General features: G+C 44.0%; 1 protein-coding gene across 6 annotated transcripts in view; it reads right to left on the bottom strand.

The window, feature by feature from the left end:
* Fry (FRY microtubule binding protein) overlaps positions 1-23,727 on the bottom strand; it is a 382,592-nt gene that overhangs the window by 101,765 nt on the left and 257,100 nt on the right. For all 6 annotated transcript variants that reach the window (XM_085837475.1, XM_085837469.1, XM_085837470.1 and 3 more), the window contains 8 exons: positions 22,107-22,193; positions 15,829-16,000; positions 13,958-14,090; positions 13,179-13,286; positions 8,748-9,006; positions 5,767-5,949; positions 3,956-4,042; positions 377-636 (listed from right to left, as the gene is read on the bottom strand). In XM_085837475.1, the coding sequence (XP_085693601.1) occupies positions 377-636; positions 3,956-4,042; positions 5,767-5,949; positions 8,748-9,006; positions 13,179-13,286; positions 13,958-14,090; positions 15,829-16,000; positions 22,107-22,193 (1,289 nt within the window). The remainder of the gene's footprint in view (positions 1-376; positions 637-3,955; positions 4,043-5,766; positions 5,950-8,747; positions 9,007-13,178; positions 13,287-13,957; positions 14,091-15,828; positions 16,001-22,106; positions 22,194-23,727) is intronic.

Below are 23,727 nucleotides of genomic sequence, written 5' to 3'. Positions count from 1 at the left end.
AGTGTTAGAATTGTAAGTATATATTATTATGCAGGGCTGTAAATATCACTTCTTAAATAAAGATCATTAGGAGGTCTCAAGAAATTAGGCAGCTGCCCATCAAGGAGAGGACGCACAGAAGAATTTTAAAGATCTCGGTATTAAGAGCCAAAGCTTCCTATACTGGTATACTTAGTCATATTGATTATTAAAGCAAAAGCAAAAAAAAAACCGCAACCCTGTTCTAGACAGAATATTTTTATCTCTACTATGTACTAAGAATGCTATAGCAGGAAATTTTTAAAAATTAGAGGAGATTATGGTAGCCTAACCTCTTACGTGGAATGAAAATGTTAGAGAACCAATCACAAGCATTGGAAGCACACGGGCACCTTACTTTGGGTCTACCAGCGGCATCACGGACTGCAGCCGGGTGAAGGCGTAAGGCCAGGCATAGCTGAGGGCCGTGGGGCAATGCTTCGGCAAGTTTTCCTGCCGGAGGAAGCTGAAGAGGCACAGGACCCAGGGGTCTTTGACAGATTGCGCGAAGATCCAGACGTGGGAGGGGCTCTTCACATCGTAATGGCTGTTGACCAGTACCGCGTTCCATTCCACCAACCACTGGAGATCTACATTGTGGGTCGGAGGTAGTGTTGCCTGAGGGCAAGAAACGGGCAGTCAAATGTAACCAGGCTTGGCAGACTTTACCAGGGCTCGACCTGCCGCCCCTGTTTCCACGGTGCCTTTCCGAACCTCAGATGCCAGGGACCAGCTTTGGATCTGGGACACCCATCACATTTAACAAACACCTCTCCGAGTCAGCTGCGCCCCTCTGCCAGCCATAGCAGCAGTAAGTGTGACTTTCAACAATTACAATCATTTTCAATGTTGTTGTTGCTTTTTGAGACAAGGAAGCACAATGTAGCTCTTGCAGACCTGTAACTTGTTATGTAAACTAGGTGGGCCTGGTGCGGGAGAGTAAGAGTGTGAACCACCAGGCCTAGCTATAATCATATTTTTAAGTTTTGAAGTCAGAGGATGGTCACCAAACATTTATGTGACGATATATGATATTAATCAATTTAAATGTGACCACAGATTTATGCTTTTCTAAAATCTGTTTTTATTTTATGGATATGAATGTTAGGCCCGCACATATGCCTATGTGCCTGGTGCCTGTGGAGGCCAGAAGAGGGCAATGAATTTCCAGGAGCTAGAGTTACAGTTGGTGTCTTAGTCAGGGTTTCTATTCCTGCAGCAAACATCATGACCAAGGAGCAAGTTGGGGAGGAAAGGGTTTTTTTTAGCTTACACCTCCAAACTGCTGTTCATCATTAAAGGAGTTCAGGACTGAAACTCAAGCAGGTCAGGAAGCAGGAGCTGATGCAGAGGCCATGGAGGGATGTTACTTACTGGCTTGCTCAGCTTGCTCTCTTACAGAACCCAGGACCACCAGCCCAGGGATGGCCCCACCCACAATAGGCTCCACCCCCCACCCCATCACTAATTGAGAAAATGCCTTACAGCTGGATCTCATGGAGGCATTTCCTCAAGGGAAGCTCCTTTCTCTGCAATAACTCCATCTTGTGTCAAGTTGACACACAAAACCAGCCTGCACAGCCACCATGTGGGTGCTGAGAATTCAAACTCTGAACTTCTGGAAGTAAGTGCTCTTCACCATGGAGCAACCTCCCTAACGGGCAATCCACGTGCGGGATCCAGAGATGTGCCTTTGCTCCTGTGATTTGTTTGTGTGATGTGTGCATGGTGTTTTCTGTCTTTACTTGCACTGAAACACCTTGCCGGGGCTTTAGAAACACCTGAACACTTACTTTCCCTTGTATGAAGGGATCCGACCGATGATTTTCAAGAGGAGATACCTAATCTGCCCCTATGATATCAAGCCGATGTACTTCAAAACTTCTTTTTAAATATATATGTATGAATTGATAAGTTCTCTCACTTTGTTGTCTTTTAAGTATCCACATCAATATTTAGGCAATACCAGTTTTCAAGCAGCATATCCATTGTTCCAAAGCAGGGGTGGGCTGGGGGGATGCTTGCCCTTTTGTTAGGTATGTATGTATGTATGTATGTATGTATGTATTTATATTTTTTGAGGCAGGGTTTCTCTGTGTAGCCCTGGCTGTCTTGGAACTCACTCTGTAGACCAGGCTGGCCTCGAATTCAGAGATTCTCCTGCCTCTGACTCCTGAGTGCTGGGATTAAAGACATGTGCCAAGACTGCGAGCCATTAGTTAGGCATTTATTGAGTGTTCTGTTTCACCTGCTAGGGCGATGAACTCCCCTAGGTAAATGTTACAGATCTGTCTGGCCTTCATAAGTCACTGGGCTGGAAGGGGGCAGAACTGGACTTTCAGAGCCAGGGAGATGAGATCCTATCAAGTGGTCTCCCTAAACCTGGGTTCTGGGGAGATCACTGACTCCAGAGACAGACGTCTCCTGCATTCATGACTAAGCAGCTGTAAGTGATCTCTCCTGATATTCTTTGTGAATCAGATGGGGTAATGGGTACTGAAATCCACCGCCTGTGCGTGCTCACCTGCTGAACGGAGTGCAGGATGCTGACCTGCTTAGGATCTGAGTCTAGCAAATACAGAAGAAAATGAGGATATATGAGTCATCTACAGGAAAGGCAGATGTGCATGTGTAAGAACTATAGGAGCCCTTCCACTTCAGGTTCTGACAACTGTAATGTAAGAGAACATATGCGTCTTTATTCTGACTGTGCCTGGCCAATGGCCTTAGTGATTACCATGATTGTGATTGCCAAAAATTAGCATTTTGTGTTCTGTGTCATGAAAGTCTATGGAAAGTTTACAGATTCCACAATGCAGTTATTTGCTTATGTGACAGGCATATGTGCTAGGCACCATCTAAGTGTGTTCTTCAGTGACCCCCCTCCCCGAAGACTTCCCTGCCTGTTTGTGAAGCTGGAATGAATCCAAGTCTGCTCACTGGACTTTTCTGTTCTAAAGGATGGATAGCTAAGCTGGGTAGTGGTGACACGTGCTTTCCCAGCACTGGGGAGGCAGAGGGAGGAGGATGTCTGTGAGCTTATGCAGCTAGAGGCTTACATTTAGCTAGTACTGTGGTAAAAATCTGCCATGTTCTAAATACTTGTCATCTTAGGTTGTAGATCTTTTTCCTTCTTCTTCTTCTTTTTTTTTTTTTTTTTTTTTTTGAGACAAGGCCTCACTATATAGAGCAGGGTGGCCTAGAACTCAGAGATTCACTTGCCTCTGCTTCCCAAGTGCTGAGGTTAAAGGCATTTGTACCACACACCACAGGCTCAAGGTTCCATTCCTGGCTCTAGTTTTAGATTTCTTAAGGGTCCCCGGGGCCTTTGATCCCAGCACGCAGGAGGCAGAGGCAGGGAGATCTCCAAGTTCTAGGCCAGCCTAGTCTACAGAGCAAGTTCCAGGTTAGCTAGGGCTACACAGAGAAACCCATCTTGAAAAACAAAGTGTTGTGCCCTGAGCTAATCTCCAGCTTAATGCTTCTGAGTTTTAATAACTGTGAGGGTCAAAGGTATTAAAAGTAAAACCATCTTGGGAACTATAAAGTAACACATAAGTAGAACTTACGTATCGAGACTGCTGTAATACAAAATATTAAGTACAAAATTAAACAAAGATTATGTATTAAAAATAACAATTTAAGGCTAGTTATTTTCCTTAAGAAATCTGGAGTGATTTTTTTTTTTGAAATTGAAGTTTTCAAAAATATTACCTGTATTTCTAAAGTTCAAATTTTATATGGATTTTTTTTTTCAGACCTGTCCTGTGCTATTTTTTGAAAAGCTAATCTTTCTTTCCTAGGTATCTGGGCCTCAGGTTATTAATCTGCCCTGAGAGGCTTGACACAGAGGGTTTTTATTTGGCTCTGTTTTAAGAGAGAGGCTCAGGACTTATAACTGACATCAGATAGCGTTGGGGACCACACGTCTGCTTACCGAATCTGAAACTGCCACATGAATGAAGCTTTCAAGAATGGAAGAACTCAGCTGATCCATGACATCAATCATTGGCCTGTCGTCGTCCTGTACAAAGGAGGAGCCAGTTACACCCCATGGGAAACGTGTCCTTCCCACCGTCCCCACAACCTTCATCCCAGGACACGAAGCAGAGCAGCCTGCCAGACGGTGATAACAGTTTTCTCACAGAGACAGGAAAGAGAAGGCAGGGACTAAAACAACCCTTTGGTCCCGAGGATAGACAGACTTTTGATTTCCAGCGTAAGATAATTAAAGCTCCAGTTTCATATACTTGCTCGCACTCCAGAATCTAAATGCCAGCACTGTATATTAGTCTCAGAGATGCTCACACCTCTGGGATAAGCTTAAGGGGCAGGAGCCCTGCCTGCAGGAACAAACCTCGCTGGGACACTAAAATGAGCTTATTTGCGGTCACTGGCTCACCGGGATAACTGACAACGTGGCCTGTGATTGAATTTTAGTCCAAAGAAAACACACAGTAGACAAGCCCCGTGCCCCATGCTTCCAGTGTGCAGCGCAGCCTTGCCTCTTATCTTGGGAGGCCACATTTTCTTCTGCCACCATCGAAACCAAGGTGTTTGTTTTGGCGTCGTGATGTTTTAAAGAGGATGTATTACGTTTTCTAGTTTATTCTCTACACGTAGCAGCTTCTTAATTAGATGTATGTCAGATGCTGAGAGGAATGACCCACAATCAAATTAATCTTAAAATTCTTGGTAAAGTGCGGTCATTTAGGAACTCAGAAGTGGTCTCTTCTGTCACTGTCAGAATATAGGATTTGCCTCTACTAGATTAAAGATGCCACTGTGCCGATAAATCTCAACAATATGGTTACACAGTGGCAATACCAGCTGACAGTCCAGTGTGGCTGGGGGAGTCCCACAAGGCCCTACCCCTGGTGGAGAGAGCTACAGGCAGTTAATGGCTGTTGAGAAAGATAATTAGTCTTCTCTATACACAAATCTCCCATAGGTTATCTGATCCTAAGCGGTCAGCCCTAAGCACGTGCATATTAGCAATACTAAATGGACTCAGCAGGCTGGACTTTCACACTATATATATTATATGTGTGTGTGTATCATATGTATGTTTATGTGTGTGTGTATATATATATATATGTGTGTGTGTGTGTGTGTGTGTGTGTGTTTAAAAAGAGGAGATAGTGAAATTGGTGGGGTATGGATCGGAGCCAAGAGAGTGTTGTATGGAAATACAGTATGAAATTTGGAAATAAAGTTAAAAAAAAAAAAAGAAGCAGCAGAAAGGACCCAAAGATCAGTTCCCAGCACCCACACCGCAGCTCACGACTGCCTGCAACTCCAGTGCCAGCAGATTTAACTACTACTTCTGGCTTGCAAGGACCCTGAATGTACATGGTACACGTGCTTGGGTGGAAAATACTGTGCACAGAAAATAACAAGAAATGCAATCTTAAAAGGTGGTTTACTTAAGATTTTAAAAAGAATTCTGTTATAGCCTGGGGATGCATGTCTTTAATCCCAGAATTTAGGAAGCTGAGCCAGACAGAACTCTGTGAGTTCAAGGCCTGCTGGGTCTACAGGCTCCAGACCCTGTCCTCAAAACAAAATAAAGCAAAAACAGATAAACAAACCAAATGAAACAATAGCCACTATCTAATTAAAAACCCAACAATGTATCAACAACAAAGTCCTTGCCCTACACATATTAGGTACCCCCAATAGTGCTGTGTTATTTCTAGTATTTGATCCATAGCTGTTGAAGGGAGACTCCTGGAGAACACCCCGTACCTCAGGCTGACCCAGGGCCAGGAAGAGAGCTCGGATCTCCTTGAGTATCAGCACCGACAGCTTGCGTGTGGCCACCTGGAAGCTGCAGAGCAAGACGAGAGCGAAGCCTTCCACAGCATGGAGGACACTGCAGTGCGGGCCTCGTTCTGACTGCATCCGGTGGCTGGAGCCGTTGGGAATGAGCTGTCATGCAAGAAGAACATTCCAGGGTCAGCAAGATAACAAGGGAGAAATACAGGCTTTCTGCACATTTAGTTTCATAAAATTAAATTGAAACAGCTTAGAGAACAGAGTGTGTGAAATGATTATTATTCATGAGATCTCCGGATTCCCTCTTTGCCTTTCGGATCGATCAATGGGTGCTTTGTGATAAAGCCAGCCGTCTGTTACCTCTGATAGGAAATGACTGTTTAAGGGCTGTTCTTAGAGAGGAGATGGATCTTGCCTCTCCGTCCACACCATTTGGGATTATGCAACAGCTGAGATCAAAGTGGTTTAATTTATTTTCACTGAAGTTTCTACAGACAAAAGACACTATTAAGTTAGATTTTTCAAAATTTTTACTTTCTAATGGATACTAGTGTATGTATGTATGTATGTATGTACTATGAATGTATGTACATTCACATATATTTGGTGGTACTGGTATATATGTGTGTTTGGATTCAGACTCTGGGAAAAGGGACTGAGGTGCATATTTTACATATCAAAGCAGACCTGGCCTTCAGGTCCTCCCAGCATTCCCCAGTCCCTACCTGGCATACCCCACCTCCAGCCCTGAACCTTCTGGCCCAGGGGCTGGGCTGCCCTTCCCCCAGAGGTTTTTCCCTACATGTAATTCAGACATTTTTGCCTTTTCCTTTCTCCCCTTCTCTCTCCTCCTTTCTCTGTGAGTACACCCTTTTTCTTTTTCTCTTCCCTCTCCCCCACCTCCCCATGGTGACTTCCCTGGCCTTGGTCCTTGGGGCCAGTGGACTCGCCCGAGAGCAGCTTCTTAACAAATCTGCATTTAATATACTCTAATCTGGCTTGAATTGGCTCATTCCACCAGGAGAGAAATAACCTATCAATGTGTACTGAGAATATTGAACCTAGGGCATCCTATATGTTAGGCAAGTTCTCTACCCTCCTGTGCCAGCTCAAGCACAAAGCTGGAGTTTTTTTCCCAAGAGAATTTAGTTTTTGTTTTTTAAGGCCAGGAGAGGTCACTGTTGTTAATTTGTATTTTTTAAAAACAACTTTAAAAAGGCTTCTATTAGTTTTTAGTAACTGGCTTGCACCTGCCTCTGCATGTGTGCGCATGAGTGGAGCAAGAGGCCAGAAGAAGGCATCAGTGCCTGTGGAACTGGAGTTAGAGAAAGAGTGAGCTACCTGATCGGGGAACCTTTGGGAGAGTGGCTGGCACACTCAACTGCTGAGCTAGCCCTCAGCCAGCCCCTCTTTCTATATGTTTTTGGGGGCAGGGTCTCACTATGCAGCTCAGACTAACCTAGAATTCCTGATCTTCCTCCCCCTGCCTCCAAGTGCTGGGATTATAAGGATAAGCCAACACTAACTTACATTTTCTCAGGTAGAATCTATTCTAAGTTTTGCATGTTTACATACATGATGGGTTCTGGAAGTTTCCAAACCACAATCACATGACCCTCAAGCAAAGGCAACTGAGAGGCTAGGCAGGTGCCACCTCCGTTCCCTTCTTCAAAGCATTTGGGCTTCCTTTTTTCAGTCAGTTGGTCTTTTGTTCATGTAGCACACAGGAACCTGAACAACACCCTCACTTTTCACTGGGTGCTGCTGTGCTGCCCAGAGTCTCCGCAGGTCTCTGAGCCTCCGATGATACTGTCCCTCCGGAACCAGAGGTCCGCATGGCCACTGCCAGCTCACCATGTGTCTCTGAGACCCTGGTCCCCTTCCATGCACGCTTCAGACTGCTAGCAATCATTTTACCATTCACTAGTGACCAAGAAACTCGAAGACTGCATTGTCATCTGTGCAGATACAGTGTGAAGCAATAAATGTTAACTTGGAAAAAATACTCCGGTGGATAGCTAACTGCTGGATCTCTCCCCGTCTGTCTCCATGACACAATTTCCACCCCTTACATGGCCTTCTTGGAGTTAACAAGTCCAACCTTATGGAATACTGCATCTAGTGTTTCTTGGTCACAACATGGCTGGTGGAAGAACTAAGGATCAGCATCACAGGTAGGCCCGAGGCATCGGGAAGGAAAAACTCTAAAGGTTCCCTAGGCTGCCTCGATATGTGTGTGTGTGTGTGTGTTTGTGTATGTGTGTGTATATGTATATATATATATATATATATATATATATATATATATATATATGTGCATGTGTATATGCATGTATTTGTGTGTATGTTTGTGTGTATTTGTGTGAATATGTGTATGTGTTTGTGAGTATGTGGGTATATGTGTGTATATATATATATGTGTGTGTGTATGTGTATATATGTGTTTGTGTATATTGTGTATATGTATGTTTGTGTATGTATGTGTATATATGTGTGTGTTTATGTGTGTATGTGTTTATGTATATATGTGTTTATGTGTATGTGTGTGTATATGTATATATGTGTGTGTGTGTGTATGCATGTATTTGTGTGTGTGTTTGTGTGAATATGTGTATGTGTTTGTGTGTGAGTATGTGGGTATATGTGTGTATATATATGTGTGTGTATGTGTATATATGTGTTTGTGTATATTGTGTATATGTGTGTGTGTTTATGTATGTGTGTATGTTTGTGTGTATGTGTTTATGTATATATGTGTTTATGTGTATGTGTATATGTGTGTATACATTTGTGTGTGTTTGTATGCATTTGTATATCTGTGTATGTATGTGTGTATATATATGTGTGTGTGTTTATATATGTGTATGTGTGTATATGTTTACGTGTGTATGTTTGTGTGTACATGAGTGTATGTGTGTGTGTGTATTACATAAAAAGGTGCACATAATCACCTCTGAGTTTCTGATCTTGTTGGCTTGTTCGTAGGCTCTTCCCTGTGTCTGTATGACCAGTTTCCACTGGGTGAGCAACTGCAGAAGCAACTTTAGGGAGGAGTCCAGGAGGGTGTGATGCATGTCATTTACTTCCCGGAGCAGGAAGTTCGTGAAGCCGAACAGGACGTCTTCCCTCCAGTCAGAGAAGTCAACCAGCAGTCCCTGAAGAGAGTTCTGTGCAATGTGGCGCAGTTCGTCATCCATATGAATAGAGAGCCTGGGAAAAGAAAGGCACGAGATCGCTGACTTGGTTACATTTTCTTCTAGGTGGAAGAAAGGATATGCCTTGCCCGTGGAGGGTCCTTTTCGGTACCCACAAGGCAAACCAGGCAGGCTCCAGCACTCAGACATGAATGCAGAACTGCTTAGGGATTGACCACGATGCTAAGGCAATCTATCTCCACAGCCCCCAGGAAGCCCGCTGGGTAAGTAAGCCCTCTCAGACTCCGCCATTAGCAATTGGCTGAACAATACATATCAAAGCACACATATAGTAGCTGGCCAGCCTCCTTCCACACTCCACTATCTGTCTGCAGTTTGTGTGTCTGATGTATTTAGCTAATACCAGAAGTGTTGGTGTGGCAGGCCGGCAGCAGCTATGTGGAGACATGTCCTTGAAACCCTTACTGAGGTCTCAGCCAGTAAGGAATGGGAGCCTGAAGCAACACTGGTCTTGCTTTTCAAATTATGAAGAACCCAAGTTTTCTGGTAAAATGCACTATGAAGTAACTGTGAAGTGTGTATCTCCCTCCTCTGGCCAGGCTGTGGATACTGCATTGAGTCAGCTTACCACCTCTTCACTGGACTTTGGGGTGCGGGGTGATGCATTTCCTATTGGAAACTCAATGCCACATTTCATGTACGTGGCTCCCTACCTTCATGTCCTGACCCTCTGGGGGGTGGGGCATCCGAAGAGGCTCATTTTCTCAGGACCCAAAGGACCCAGCATACAGGTCGCAGGCTCCTTACCTCCCTCTGAGACACCCTCTGACTCCCCTTTGAAGTTTATAAAATAGCATTTTTCATGAGCTTCCGATAAAGCCTGGCCATTTTTCTTGAGCTTTCAAGAATATTTATTTGTTCTTTTCCCTTCTCAAAAAGTGCTCCCGGCTTTGGGCTTTGTAAGAATGTACACAATAATAAACAGGATGCTATAAATAGCTCAGACATTCCAAGTATGTCTAACGATTCCCTCCCTGCATGTCTGGCACCAAGGCCTGCAGACTCCAGCATCCTCGGATTAGGCTGTCAAGGTGGTTTCAGAGGTTAAAAGCCTTCTATGCAGACCCACAGCAAAGCAGCATTAGACACTCTCCCAGAATGCTCCCCGTTATCTACAAAGTCTGGCATTTCAAGAGCTTTGGTGTAGGCAATCAGTGGCTAGATCTCAGAGTAAAGCCAACGTCCCTCCCACCCTACACTGATAACTGCCTCTTTCCCACGGACCTTCCTCTGACTAACCAGGGTGTAGATGCCACAGTGCTATTTGGTCCTCAGAGATAGGTGGCACCCTTCCAAGATTGCCAAATTTTTACCAAGGGAGGAAAGGTATGCTGGGGGTTTAAATAATTTGTCTAGATCACAAAGGCAGTAAAATAGCAAGCCGAGATACCAAGGTCAAACTTTCTAGAAAATTCTGCCATCTTTCCCATACCGCTTCCTGTCTCTCAGGCAGCAGCACTGTATCCTCTGGTGGTCACGGTCACATCCTCATCTCCCCATGCCCTGCTTCTCGTTGTCAGCCTGTCTACTGCTGCCCACAGCAACAGTACCTCCTTTGTATTTCAGGGCCATTCTGGAATTTGCCCAGAGATTTCCCCTTATTCTCAGCCTCTGCTCTCGTCCCAGGAGAGTGTTTGAGTGGCTGACCCTCAAGGGATCCCAAACTCTTCCTTCCTTCCACACCGGCTTCTCCTGTAGATCAGTGTGTTCTGTTATTTGCCCTTTGTTCCTTCGTGGGTCTCCTTGGAATTGGACACTCACCTCAATTCAGGTCCATTACCCCTCCCCACCCCCACTCTGCCTCACATTGTCTAAAACTTATACAGTTTTGGAGGGGCTGGGGATTAAACCCGGAGCCTCAAGTTGCTGAGGCAAACTCTTCAGGCTGTGTTCTGTCCCTAGCCCGTGTCCTTCCTTAAGTGTGCTCTGATCATGGACTAGAGGGAAGGATCCATGGACTGAAGGTTGACTGTGAGAGCAGCAGGTAGGTAATGGCTAACATGACGAAGGCTAACAAGTAACAAGTGAGGAGGGAAGGCTTGCTCAGATGACACCAAGACTGAGAAGCATGGTTCTGAAGGTGACAGATTGTCAGCAGCCTTCACAGTCAGAACCATCCCATGCCTGATCTGTGGGAAGAGGGTCAGGATGGTTTTAGGCAATAAATGTCACTGTTCAAAGGCCAGAGAGTGTGCTCTCTGTAGCAGGCTGCTCGTTTGAGACCATCTGTTGATTCCCCTCTGGCTGTCATGCAGTAGATAGCTAAGAAAAAGATGCATGGCCCATAGCCTAGGCTGATCCCCTCGCTAGCCTGTGGGCCTTGTCCCATCGGAAGCTAAATAAATAAACTGAAGCTTGCTGCCATCGGACAGAGCCTCCTCAGGCTTCAGGTATCCCTAGGGGGTTAGGCACTAATATCTTTCTCTCTTCTCTGGGCGTTCTTTTTGTGCCATTGTCATCAGATTAAAACTTACATTTTTGGGGGATGAAACATCTCAGTGGATATGAGTATTAATTTTTTTCCCAGAGAATCTGAGTTTGATTCTGAGCATCCACATGATTGTATATGTATGTATGTTTTGCCTACATGCATGATCATGTGCCATGTGTGAGTGCCTGGGGTGTTCAGATAAGGGTTATCAGATCCCCTGGAATTGGAGTTACAGACGTCGGTGAGCCACCATGTGGGTGCTGGGAACTGAACTGAAGTCCTCTATAAAATAGTACTCTGGTCAGTACTCTCAACCACAGAGCTTAACTCTCCAAGCTAAATAAAATACTATTTAAAATTACGTTTATTGTGTGTGCATGCATGTGTGTTTGGGTGGATACTAATACTATATGGTGTGTATGCTGAGGTCAGAGGTTAGAGGTCAGGAGTCAGTTCTCTTCTTCTACCATGTAGATCCGAGGATTGAATTTAGGTTGTCAGGCACCTTTATACCCCCTGAGGCCATCTCACTAGCCCCTAAAGTGGCTCATTAATGGCATGGCCTGAAGCTAAAATCCTTTCTCTCTCTGGGTGAGTGTCTAAGTCCCCTCTTTGTTGGCTTTGTTAACTCTTTGTTCTCAGTTCCCTCTCCCTCCCATTCCTTATGCCTCCCATCTGATGATTTTGCCTTCTGGGGTTTCTCTTCTGAGTGTTACTGAAAGAGGTGTTGTCGTTGGTTGGAGTTTCAGATTACAGGAGATGAGGAAGTATCTAAACTACAAGAAGAGACTTTCCCTCGGAGGTTACAGTTGGGCTGTGCAGTCATGCGGGTGATGGGAAAATGATAAATGGGATTTTGTTGGTAGCTCTCAGGAGTACTATGGATAGATTTAAGATTGCTGTCTCTTTTGTCCTTATTAGAGAGTTTAGGGACCTCAAACCGAGGGTCATGACCTCTCATAGCTAGGCCATGCACTTCTCTTTACCTTTCTGAACTTGATCCTTCCTTTCCAAGGGCCTCTCCAAATGTACCATTTATTTGCTGGTTTCCATGGTCCACAGCTGACCCCTCCATCCACTGAACTCAAGCATAAAGCTGGTCAGCTGTGCCGATGCATCCTGGGGTTGCTAGGAACCTCGTGGACTTCTGTATATTTATTTTGCAGGGAGTTTTGTTGTGCTTTTGTTTGTTTTCTTTTCTTTTTTTTTTTTTTTTGAGACAGGGTATCTCTGTATAGCCCTGGCATAACCATGCACGTGGAACCCATTCTGTAGACCAGGCTAGCCTTGAGCTCACAGAGTTCTGTCTGCCTTTGGGATTAAAGGTGAGTGCCACCACTGCCTGTTTCTTTTGTAACTATTGTAAACTGGATTTTAAACCCTTGAAGATGGAAGGGCCTGTAATCCCAGTTACTCGAAAAGCTGAGGCAGGCGGGTCATACTTTGAGATCAGCTGGGGACTTAGTGAGACCTTGTCTCAAAATGAGTAAACAGAAGGCTGGCAATAAATCTCTGTGGCAGAGAGCTTACCTGCCTAGCACATGGGGGTTCCTAGGCTCAAGGCCCACAACTAAAAAACCAAAAACCAAAGTTCCTTTTGCCAGTTCACACATAAGACTTAGAATAACACCTTATGAAGTAAATCTCTGTCAGTAGAAAATAATCATATTATTCTGGTTTTCCTAAAGATTAAAACCGATTTTGATGGAGTAACATTTGAGATTGTTCCCACCCACCTGGCTAGCAAGTCAATAAGTTCGAGTTTGGACATCCCATCAGGCAACAGGCGAGGAATCGCGGCAACACAGGTCCTGAAGAGATCTATCTTGGGCTTTCTCTCGCCCCTAGAGTTTGAAGACAAAGTTTAAGCAAGTCAAAAGATTATGAGAAACCATTTAGACTTATGTGTTTATGTATTAGATGTATCTAGGCACAGGCCTTCTAAGTACAGCCTGGTGCTGGCCCCTAGCATTAGCAAATGTTTATCTCCTCAGAGCTTCACTAATGTCAATGGACTTTTAAAAGTCTAGATGCAGGGGCTGGAGAGGTGGCACAGATGTTTACAGCGGGGTGTGCTCTTACAGAGGACCCAGGTTCGATTCCCAGCATCCCCAGGGAGGCTCACAACCATAACCCTAGTTCCAGGGGATCTAATTTCACCTTCTAATATTTACAGGGACAACTGTGCATGTGGTACACACATATACATACATATACATACAATTCACACACAAAATAAAATGAATTATTCTAGTTTTAAAAAGTCAAATAGTGGCATACACGTCTAATTCCAGCATTCAGGAGGCAGAGACAGGTGGATCTCTGTGAGTTTGAGGCTAGCCTGGTCTACAAAGCATGTTCCTGAAAGGTCAGGATACAAAGAGAAACCTTGTCATGAAAAACTAAAAAAAAAAAAAAAGTGGAAGTCAAATCTCATCAACACATCTGTTTAACCACCCTCTGAGACTCTGGCTTGACCCCCTCCAGCACATCCTGCCTTCTTGGCCGCACTCACGTGATCATATCTTCCGGCTCTTTGTTTAGCATCTGGACGTTGGTCAGCATCATGCACCGCCCCACTTCTTTATCAAGGTGTCTTAAGATATTGCCTACGGCCTTCCGGACTTGAGAGTAATATAAGGACATTCCTGGAAAATATGTGTTAGCCATATGGTCAACTAAATACGTCAAAGAGTCATAACCTGGTTTACACAGGGTCTACAGTATTCCTCTGCGTCTGTGCCTGGGATTTCCCTGAGTGCAGAGCTGAGGGTAGTTCCGTCTCTGTTTGCCTGTCTCCTAGTGCACCACCCCACACTTTGGAGATGTTTGCCAAATAATCATTGGGACTTACTTAAGAAGAGCTGTAATACTTTTGAAATGGTTTGATTGGTTGGTTTGTTTGGTTTTTAAAGATTTATTTACTATTATATCCAAGTACGCTGCAACTATCTTCAGACACACCAGAAGAGGGCGTTGGATCTCATTACAGATGGTTGTGAGCCACCTGTGGCTGCTGGGATTTGAACTCAGGACCTTCGGAAGAGCAGTCTTAACCACTGAGCCATCTCTCCAGCCCTTGATTGGTTTTTATTTTATGTATGTGAGTGCTTTGTGTGCACACATGTATGGTGCACCACAGGTGTGCAATACCCTCAGAGGCCAGAAGAGGGTGTTGTGTCCTATGGACTATATTTACAGATAGTTGTGAGCTGCCATTGTGGGTGCTGGGAAAGTACTCGGGGTCCTCTGTGAGAGCAATCAATGCTGTTAACCACCGAGGCAACTCTCCTGCTCCCTATTTCTAAAATCCCAATGAGAAAGACTTCATGAAAGTTAAGTAATTAATTTTGCTGTAGAAATATTATGTTTCTGAAGAACAAGAAAACCTACCAGCATTAGCAATTATATTATAAATAATAATTCTTATTTAGGGCTGTTTAATAGCTGTAGAGTGTACACTGAAATGTGTGTGCAGAGTCTTAGCAAAATAAACTACTGACTTCACTTATAAACTGTAAAATGCTGGAAATGTACTGCTACCATTGCATGTGCTATAAATATCCTTACAGTTAGAAGACAGCAACACACACATACTCACTCACACACACACACACACTCACACATACACACACACACACTCACATACACACACATACACATACTCTCACACACATTCACACACATACTCACACATACACACACAAATCAAACAAGAATTGGTACATATCATATTGTAGCAAAACGAGTGCCAAGAGTCATGCCTTACACATGAAAAGTCTTGAACTCCTGAGCCTAAGGAGACCAATGTTAAAGTGAAGAGTTCTGCATGTGTTCTCTCATATCTCTGGAATTTAGGGACTGTTTATAATAGTTTCTCAATCTGAGTACTTAATGTTTGTTTGAACAAACAAGCATTAAAAAGAATCACCTCTTTGGACTCAGGAAGATATATCAGAAAGAGAAAAATTCTCCTGCAGTGTTTGTGGGACTTGGCATGCTTACAAAAGAAGGGAAGGAATTTTCTTTGAAATATGAATTAATGAAAAATTATAAATAAGATTGTTTGCCAAAATACACAGATACTGTGGAAACTTACTGTACAATGTAGATAACCAATAATGAATATTAGATGTTTACCTGGACCCAGATGAAGGCCAACATCTAAATGGCAAAATATTTACCTGGAAGTGCTAAAGAGTTTGAAGGGCTCTAAGATTGGAACCCACTGGGAATCAGTCAATAGCTGTGCAGGAATGTCTCACCAGAGACTTGCTCATTTCTCTCTTTCTCTTTCTCTGTCTCTGTCTCTCTCTCTTTCATTTTTTTGAATGCAGCTCACTTACAGTAAGGACCTGCTAATGATTTTCAGGGGTTCGTACCCACCTATCATTTTGGCTTCCTCCTCAGTGAGTGTCTTACTCAAGTATGTCTTCTTCACTCTCAGGGTGTTTCCTGAGGGAAGCACAGCTCCCGTCACTGGCATGGGCGGCTCGCCATCCTTTTGTTGTAAGCTATCAGCAATCACCAGGAACGCCCGCAAACCGATGTTCATTCTCTGGAAGAGATGCAAGGAAAGGCTCAGTCATCTAGAAGAATCCGTCAGGGTTTAACTCGAGGATAAACAGGCAGGGAGATGCTCGCCAAACCTAGAGGGGATGTTTGAAATGGGCACACATCTGTTAAAGGGATGCATGTGTGTGTGTTACTTATTTATTTTGAGATAAATAAATCACTGTGTAGCTCTGGCTGTCTTGGAATTCATTATGTAGGTCAGGCTGGCCTCAACTCACAGCGATCAATTTGCCAAACACTAGATGGAGCTCGGGGAGTTTTATGGAAGAGTTGGGGGAAGGTCTGAGGCACCTGAAGAGGACAGGGACTCCACAGGAAATCCAACAGAGTCAACTAACCTGGACCTCCGAGGGCTCCCAGAATCTGAACCACTAGCCAGAGGGTGAGCATGAGTTACACCTAGGTCCCCCACCCTTCACCACACACATGCAGCAGATGTACAGTTTGGTCTTCATGCAGGTCTCTCAACAACTGAAGCAGAGCTGTCCTTGAATCTATTGCCTGACTACTGTGGATCCCATTCCCCTATCTGGGCTGCCTTGTCTGGCCTCAGTGGGAGAGGATGTGTCTAGTCCTGCAATGAGTTGATATCCTGGGGCGAAGGGGGAAGCTACCTATAGCAGGGCTTCCCTTTCTCGGAGGAGAAGGAGGGGGGCTGGGGGAGGGTCTGCATGAGGGGGTTCTGGGAGGAGAGGGGGGCTGATATTGGGATATAAAATAAATAAATAGAAATTTAAAAAGGTGTGCCCCACCATGCCCTGCCAACATTCATTATTGATCTCTGATTATATAATTTTTATTTTTTAATCTATTTTTTAAAGATTTACTTATTTATTATATGTAAGTACACTGTAGCTATCTTCAGACACACCAGAAGGAGGGCATCAGATCTCATTATGGATGGTTGTGAGCCACCATGTGGTTGCTGGGAATTGAACTCAGGACCTCCAGAAGAGCAGTCAGTACTCTTAACTTCTGAGCCATCTCTTCAGCCTTGATCTCTGATTATAAAGGCCAGGAAGTTTGAGAATAAATTTTAAAAACTGGATGTTCTGAAACCCATGAAAACACATGTTCCAGGAGGAGACACACCATTCCTAAGGGCATCAGCTACAGATGCAAATGAGGGCTCAGCACGGCACTTGCTCTCTGAATCACAGTCTCGGGGAATGAAGAAAGATCATAATCTCCAGACCCCACCCTGGTACACCCCACACTCCGTTCTACCTTACATTTCTCCAGGGACCAATGACACCAACCATCTCTTCCTAGGCTTACTGACTGCCTCTAGCTTTTCTTTGACAAAGAGGCTATTGCTTCTGCTCACCTGTCTCGAAAAACCAAAAAAAAAAAAAAAAAAAAAAGTGTGTTGTTTATTTCCTTATTATTGATTATAAGAGTTCTTCATATATTCTGGAAGGAAGTACTTTGTTGGAGGTAGTCAAAAATATTTTGTCCCATGCTATGACTCTCTTTTAAATATCTTGGCAACATGCAAACTTTAAAGCATATATTCAATCTATTAACCTTCTGTGATTTATGATTTTTGTGTTCTAGAAAGTTTGCCCACTCAAGGGCCATAAAGGTTTTTATGTTATTTGTTTTCTGGAAGACATATAGTGTTGGGTTTATATTTAGGTTGCATGACCCAATTTGAGCTTGTCTTTGCTTACAGTAAAAGTCATGACCTGGAAATCATGATTTTACAAGGTGGGTATCCAACTGTTCAGTACCCCCGAGAGCAAAGATTTCTCTGTGCTGGATAAATTCTCATTGTTGAAATCAACGAAGCATTCAAGTGGGTCTATCTCTAGAGTCTCCATCCTCGTGGGACCCTCTTTATGTCCCCCCACCTCTATACTGATTTGGTGATCATATGATTTTTTATAGTCCAACTTTATTCCCCTATTTCTAAGATATGTTGGATATTTTAGTACTTTGATGTTCCATATAAAAATTTAAGAATAGCTCTTTGATTTTTAGTTTAAAAGAAGCTATAGGGACTCTGTCTGATTATTAAGATGATAATTTTATTAAGATAATCTTATTAAGATAAAAACATATGAGCTGGAGAGATGGCTCAGTGGTTAAGAGCACTCCTGCTCTACCAGAGGACCTGAGTTCAATTCCCAGAAACCACACGGTCGCTCACAACCATCTGTAATGTGGTCTAACGTTCTCTTCTAGTATACATGAAGATAGGGCACTCATATACATTAGATAAATACATAAATCTTTTGTAAAAGGTGATAACATTTAAGTTAGTTTGGGGACAACAAAACTCAACAATAGCAAGGCCTTTGAGTACTTATCTCTACTTACTTGGGTCTTTGTCTTCTTTCAAAATTTTTTAATTTTTGCAATAAAAAAGTAGTGTGCATATTTTTTATTGACAGGTATTTTGCTTTTCATCAATACCGTAAATTGTTTAATTTGATTATTCATTATTAGATTATAGAAATATTTATTTTGTATCGTATAAACTTCCTAAAGTCATGCATCAGCTCCAAATCAATTGGTCTTTTTTCTTTCCCTTCCTTTTCCTTTTCCTTTTCCTTTTTTAAATAGTGATATCTTTGTTCTCGCTAACGTTGTTTTCGATGTTACAGGGTCTCACGTTGCTGAGGTTGGCCTTGAACTCCCTATATAATCAAGGATAACCACGGACTCCTGATCCTCCTGCCTCCGTCTCTCAAATGCTGCAGGATTATAAGTGTGTCCCACCAAGCACGGATTTTTTTTGCAGTTTTCTACCATATTTGCTCATGGATAAAAACAGCTTTATCCTTTCATTTCCAATCTGTCAGCACACAGGGTTCTTCCTTTCTTGCCTCTAGCACTGAGTAGGGCCTCTAATTCCATGTTCTTTTAGATCAGGGCAAAAGAGAGAGAAACTGACGGCCTAGAAGTTCATGTCACAGATATGTCACGACTCATGACGATGGACAAGTATGCAGTACATATTCCAGGCCCCAATTCAGTAAGACAGTTATCAAGACACTCCCCAACTGCTGAGTTCATGCTCAACACAGTTGGTGTTAGGATAACCCTTTAGGTCTCTGAGCCTTGCTACACAAACTATTCCAAAAACATTATTTAAGAACCATTATGGAGTCAGGGATGATGACGTTAGCCTATAGTTTCTTTACTTCAGAGGCTGGGACAGGTCATGCTCAGCGATATAGCAAGTTCAAGAACAGTGTGAGACCCTATGGAATCACACAATCAACAGATAAGCAAACCCCGATAGGCCAATCTCTAAGAAACTGTACCTAATAGCAGCATTTTTCATCACTGTTAGGAAACACTAACTTCTGTTTTCTGACTGCTGAATGCCTGTGTCTGAATGGGATCTGTATAGGGAAGTGAGAAACCCAAAGTTATATCCATAGTGAATGTGTGTGTGTGTGTGTGTGTGTGTGTGCGGACATAAGCTGGCCATTTCAAAGACCCCAGAGTCTCAGATCCATGGAGGAATGCAAAACCTTTTCCCCTGGAGTGAGGATCAGAGGGAAATGGCAAAGACTTCCTCAGTGGGCCAAGTGTGAGTACTGCCAGTGTGCACAGAATATGTCTGCTATATATAGTTTTCTCCCCATTGGACGTTTATGGCCTGAAGGCTGCTCCCCTACGGAGGCTGCTCCTACTGAGAGCTAAACCTCTCCCCTTGATCTGGCTACCTCCTTGTTTATCCGTAAGTTAACAACCCTGCTTCCTTTGTCCAGCTGTATGCTATAACTCTGCCTCGCTGTTCAGCTCTGTAATAAACATGCTGAGCTTCCAGAATGTTGTGGCTTCTTCATTAAGAGCCCAGACCACCCAGATCCCAGATTTCTATCCTGGATTCCTCTGTGTCTGTCTTTTCTTCATTACCTCTCTGCCCCACTCAGGCCTTTCCCCGGAGCCAAGCTGGCTGTGTGTAGTCTGATGGCTTCTAACTGTCAGCTGCTAATAGGCAAATGCTTCTATTCCCCCTACAAGAGGAAGAGACATGGAAGGGAGCTGGCAAGCTGATTCAGTGGGCAAAGATGCTTACCGCCAAACCTGGTGATTTAAGTTTGAGCTTCCTGCCCCACGTGGTAGAAGGAGAGAACTGACTTCCCAAGTTGTCCTTTGACCTCCACACTCCACCATGATGCAAGCATGTGTGCGCGGACACCCAATGAATAAATTACACTAGGTGACGTTAATAAAGATAAAGAGATGTAAAAGACCCAAATCTTTTTTTTTTTTTTTCCTACTGGATTCTCCCTTTAAACCACAATTTCGGCTGCTCTTCACAGATGGATCAGCCAACAAGCCATTGACGGGGCGAAGAGTTCACAGACAGACCCAAGGATAAACGTTAGAGGTGGTGGTGACCGTGAGTGCTCTGCTTGTTTGGGACGGGTCTTGCTCTGCAGGCCAGTCTGGGCTTAGACTCACCATCCTGCTGCCTCAGTCTCCAAAGGACTGAGATGACAGGTAAGTGTGACTATACTCAGCATATGGAAGCAGCATCAGAGATGTTCGCTTCAGACAAGTGTGCTGGCTAGTTCTATGTCAACTTAACACAAGCCGGGGGGACTGGAGAGGAGGGAGAGTCAATTAAGAAAATGCCTTCATAGGATCGGTCTGTAGGTATTTTTTTAAATTAGTGATTGATGTGGGAGGGCCTAGCCTGTTGTAGGTGGGGCCACCCTGGGCAGGTGGTCCTGGGTTCTATAAGAAAGCAGGCTGAGCAAGCCATGAAGAGCCAGTATAAAGCACCCTCCATGGCCTCTGCATCAGCTCCTGCATCAGGTTTCTGCGCAGTTTGATCTCCGGTTCTGACTTCCCTCAGTGATGGATTATGATGTGGAGTGTAAGCCAAATAAACCCTTTCCTCCCCAACTTGCTTTTGGTCATGACGTTCCGTCACAGCAACAGTAATCCTGACTGGGACAACAATAATTTGGAGTATTACCGAGTAACCCAGTAATTCTGAGAACTATTAAAATGGTAGATTTATGACTACTGAGAAATGAAAAAGATGTTGAGAATGTCGCCGGCAAGAGAAATCTGCCACTGTCCAGCTCAGGGCCTCCATCTGGCCCTGGATTTGACCTCCTCTTGACCTGCTGACTGTGACAGCAACAACTCACAGAGGCCTGCGAGGTCATCAGCCACCAGACAATACAGGGTATGGTGGGAAGGGGGAGGGGATGCAGGGATGGTTTGGGGGCAGCTAACAAGCTATGCTGGGCCTCGGTCCTTTGGACCAATTTCCTTGGAATGAAGGAGTCAGGATATTACAGATGACAGAGATACGTGTTCAGAGATATGTTCTCTGGCACAGGATATTTTTCTTCCCCTTTGCTTCACTTTCTTTATCCTCCTCCCCATCATGCCCTTTTTGGCCTGCAATGCTTTAGTCCAGACCCACTCTTCTGTGAAGGAACCCAGGAAAGTACTCTGTCCATTTTACCAATGGAATAGCTGAGAGTCAGAAGTAAATGTCACACACCTAGAAAAGGCAGTGGCGCCCCACCACAAGTGGTAGACTTGGTTTCCGGGCTTTGGACCCAGCATTCTTTGAAGTCATTGCACAGAATAAGGGCTGCAGGGAGGCAGCCGGGCTGGCGGGGTTCTATTGGCTGAGGGTGGTTTCTTTTAAGTGTAAGACTGGATTGCCACTCATTTGCAGAGCCAAGGATTCCCTGTGTGTAGGGAACTGGGATATGGTCACAGCACTTGTGTCCTGTTCCCTAATCCCATTGTGTTGAAGCAACCTCGCCACTACCACATTTACTTATCTGTTTCAACACAGTCTTTGAAGTGAGAATGATTCCATTTAAAAGGAGAAAAGCCCCATAGCACACGGGTCCTGGGTCCACCTCAATCAGCTCTCCTCAAATTTTACCTCTGAAAAACTGACCCTCAAATCTGGACACGAGCAGGAACAGACAGAAAAATCTTCAGAGGTGTTCCCCTGCCCTGCCCCCACTGGAGCCCCGCCCCCATCGGAGCCCTGCCACATTGGGCCCCCCCCCCCCCCACACACACACTTTCAGAGCAAAGGTATGGGCTCTATGAACGTGTGCTCTGTTCCCATGGAAAGTTATTCATACCTCTGGGTTGAGACTGAAAGCTTTGGCTGGTTTTCCCACACAGAGAAAGTCAAAAATAATTTCCTTCATTGCAAAGTCCAGACGTTCCTGGAGGGGGTTGGGGGTAGGGGAGAAAAATAGAATAAAATAAAAACATGGGACGCCAAGAATAACAAAAAATGCAAATTAACACCACATGCAGCAAACAGGTGGCTTCTGGAAGGGCTACTGCCTAGTGTTATGGGTCACGGAGAGCTCCCGAAGGAAGATCAGGGCCACCAGAACTGTCCAGGGAGCCACCATGATGCAGCGACACACAGAATTGAGCACAGTAAGGCTGGAGGTACAGATACCAAGTCAACAGGACACCTGGGCATCTGAACCGGAAACAGCCTAGGTTCTTCCAGCTTGTATGATATATGTTGATAGTTTTTTGAAACTCAGCTGAGAAATATATTCTTAATGGCTGTACTGGCTTGTTTTGTGTGTCAACTTGACACAAGCTGGAGTTATCACAGAGAAAGGAGCCTCCCTTGAGGAAATGCCTCTATGAGATACAGCTGTAAAGCATTTTCTCAATTAGTGATCAAGGGGGGAAAGGCCCATTGTGGGTGGTGCCATCCCTGGGCTGTTAGTCCTGGGTTCTATAAGAAATCAGGCTGAGCAAGGCAGGGGAAGCAAGCCAGTAAGGAACATCCCTCCATGGCCTCTGCATCAGCTCCTGCTTCATGACTTGCTTGAGTTCCAGTCCTGACTTCCTTTGGTGATGAACAGAAATGTGGAAGTGTAAGCTGAATAAACCCTTTCCTCCCCAAATTGCGTCTTGGTCATGATGTTTGTGCAGGAATAGAAACCCTGACTAAGACAATGGTATCACTACAAAATGACTGTTTTCCTCTATCCTTTAACATTGAAAAAAAAATCCTCTGGCTTCTTTATAAAAATCAAACTCAAAGGGGAAGAAGAATTAACACTTGAGATAGAACATTTAAGGTGGATCCTGGTCATACACATTATTGACTGCTATTATATGACATGCTCATTTTATACACACTATTCCACAATAGGCAAACCACATATACTTGAGGCTACATTTGAAAATTCATATGAAATTTTCCACTGGCAGAATGAGGAGTGCACTTTCTCTAGGGATACGTATTAAAGAGTTCTCTCATTGGCCACAATAGAGAGATGCTACTTTCCAGTCTCTGCTCTGAACCACTTATCTGTATATTAATATCAATTGCACTTCAGCAGCATTTGCATGCCTATAATTTCCTTCAGCCATATACTATTCTGAGGCATAAATGGGCAAAAACTTCTACCCTTGCTTTACAGATAAAGAAACTGTGACAGAAGATATTTTTTAATTTGAGGTTTGCTTTGTGACAGAGGCCCGGCAAGTGCAGGAGATCCCCAGTGCCTCCATAAGTCACAGAGGTCAAAGTGGGGGTAAAAAATTTACTCACCAAGTATTTGAAAAAGAAAGACATAAGTTCAGTATGGTGGTGCTTGCCTCTGAGCCCAGCATGTGGGAGGCAGAGATAGGTGAGTTAAAGTCATCCTGGTGTACAGAGCTAGTTATAGGCCAGCCAGGGTTAAATAATGAGACATTGTTTCAAATCAGTAAATAAGTAAACAC

The sequence above is a fragment of the Mus caroli genome, unplaced genomic scaffold (assembly GCF_978045245.1).
Source record: "Mus caroli unplaced genomic scaffold, Mus_caroli_1 scaffold_4, whole genome shotgun sequence".
Taxonomy (NCBI): Eukaryota; Metazoa; Chordata; class Mammalia; order Rodentia; family Muridae; genus Mus; species Mus caroli.
This window is presented reverse-complemented; position numbering and strand designations above follow the sequence as displayed.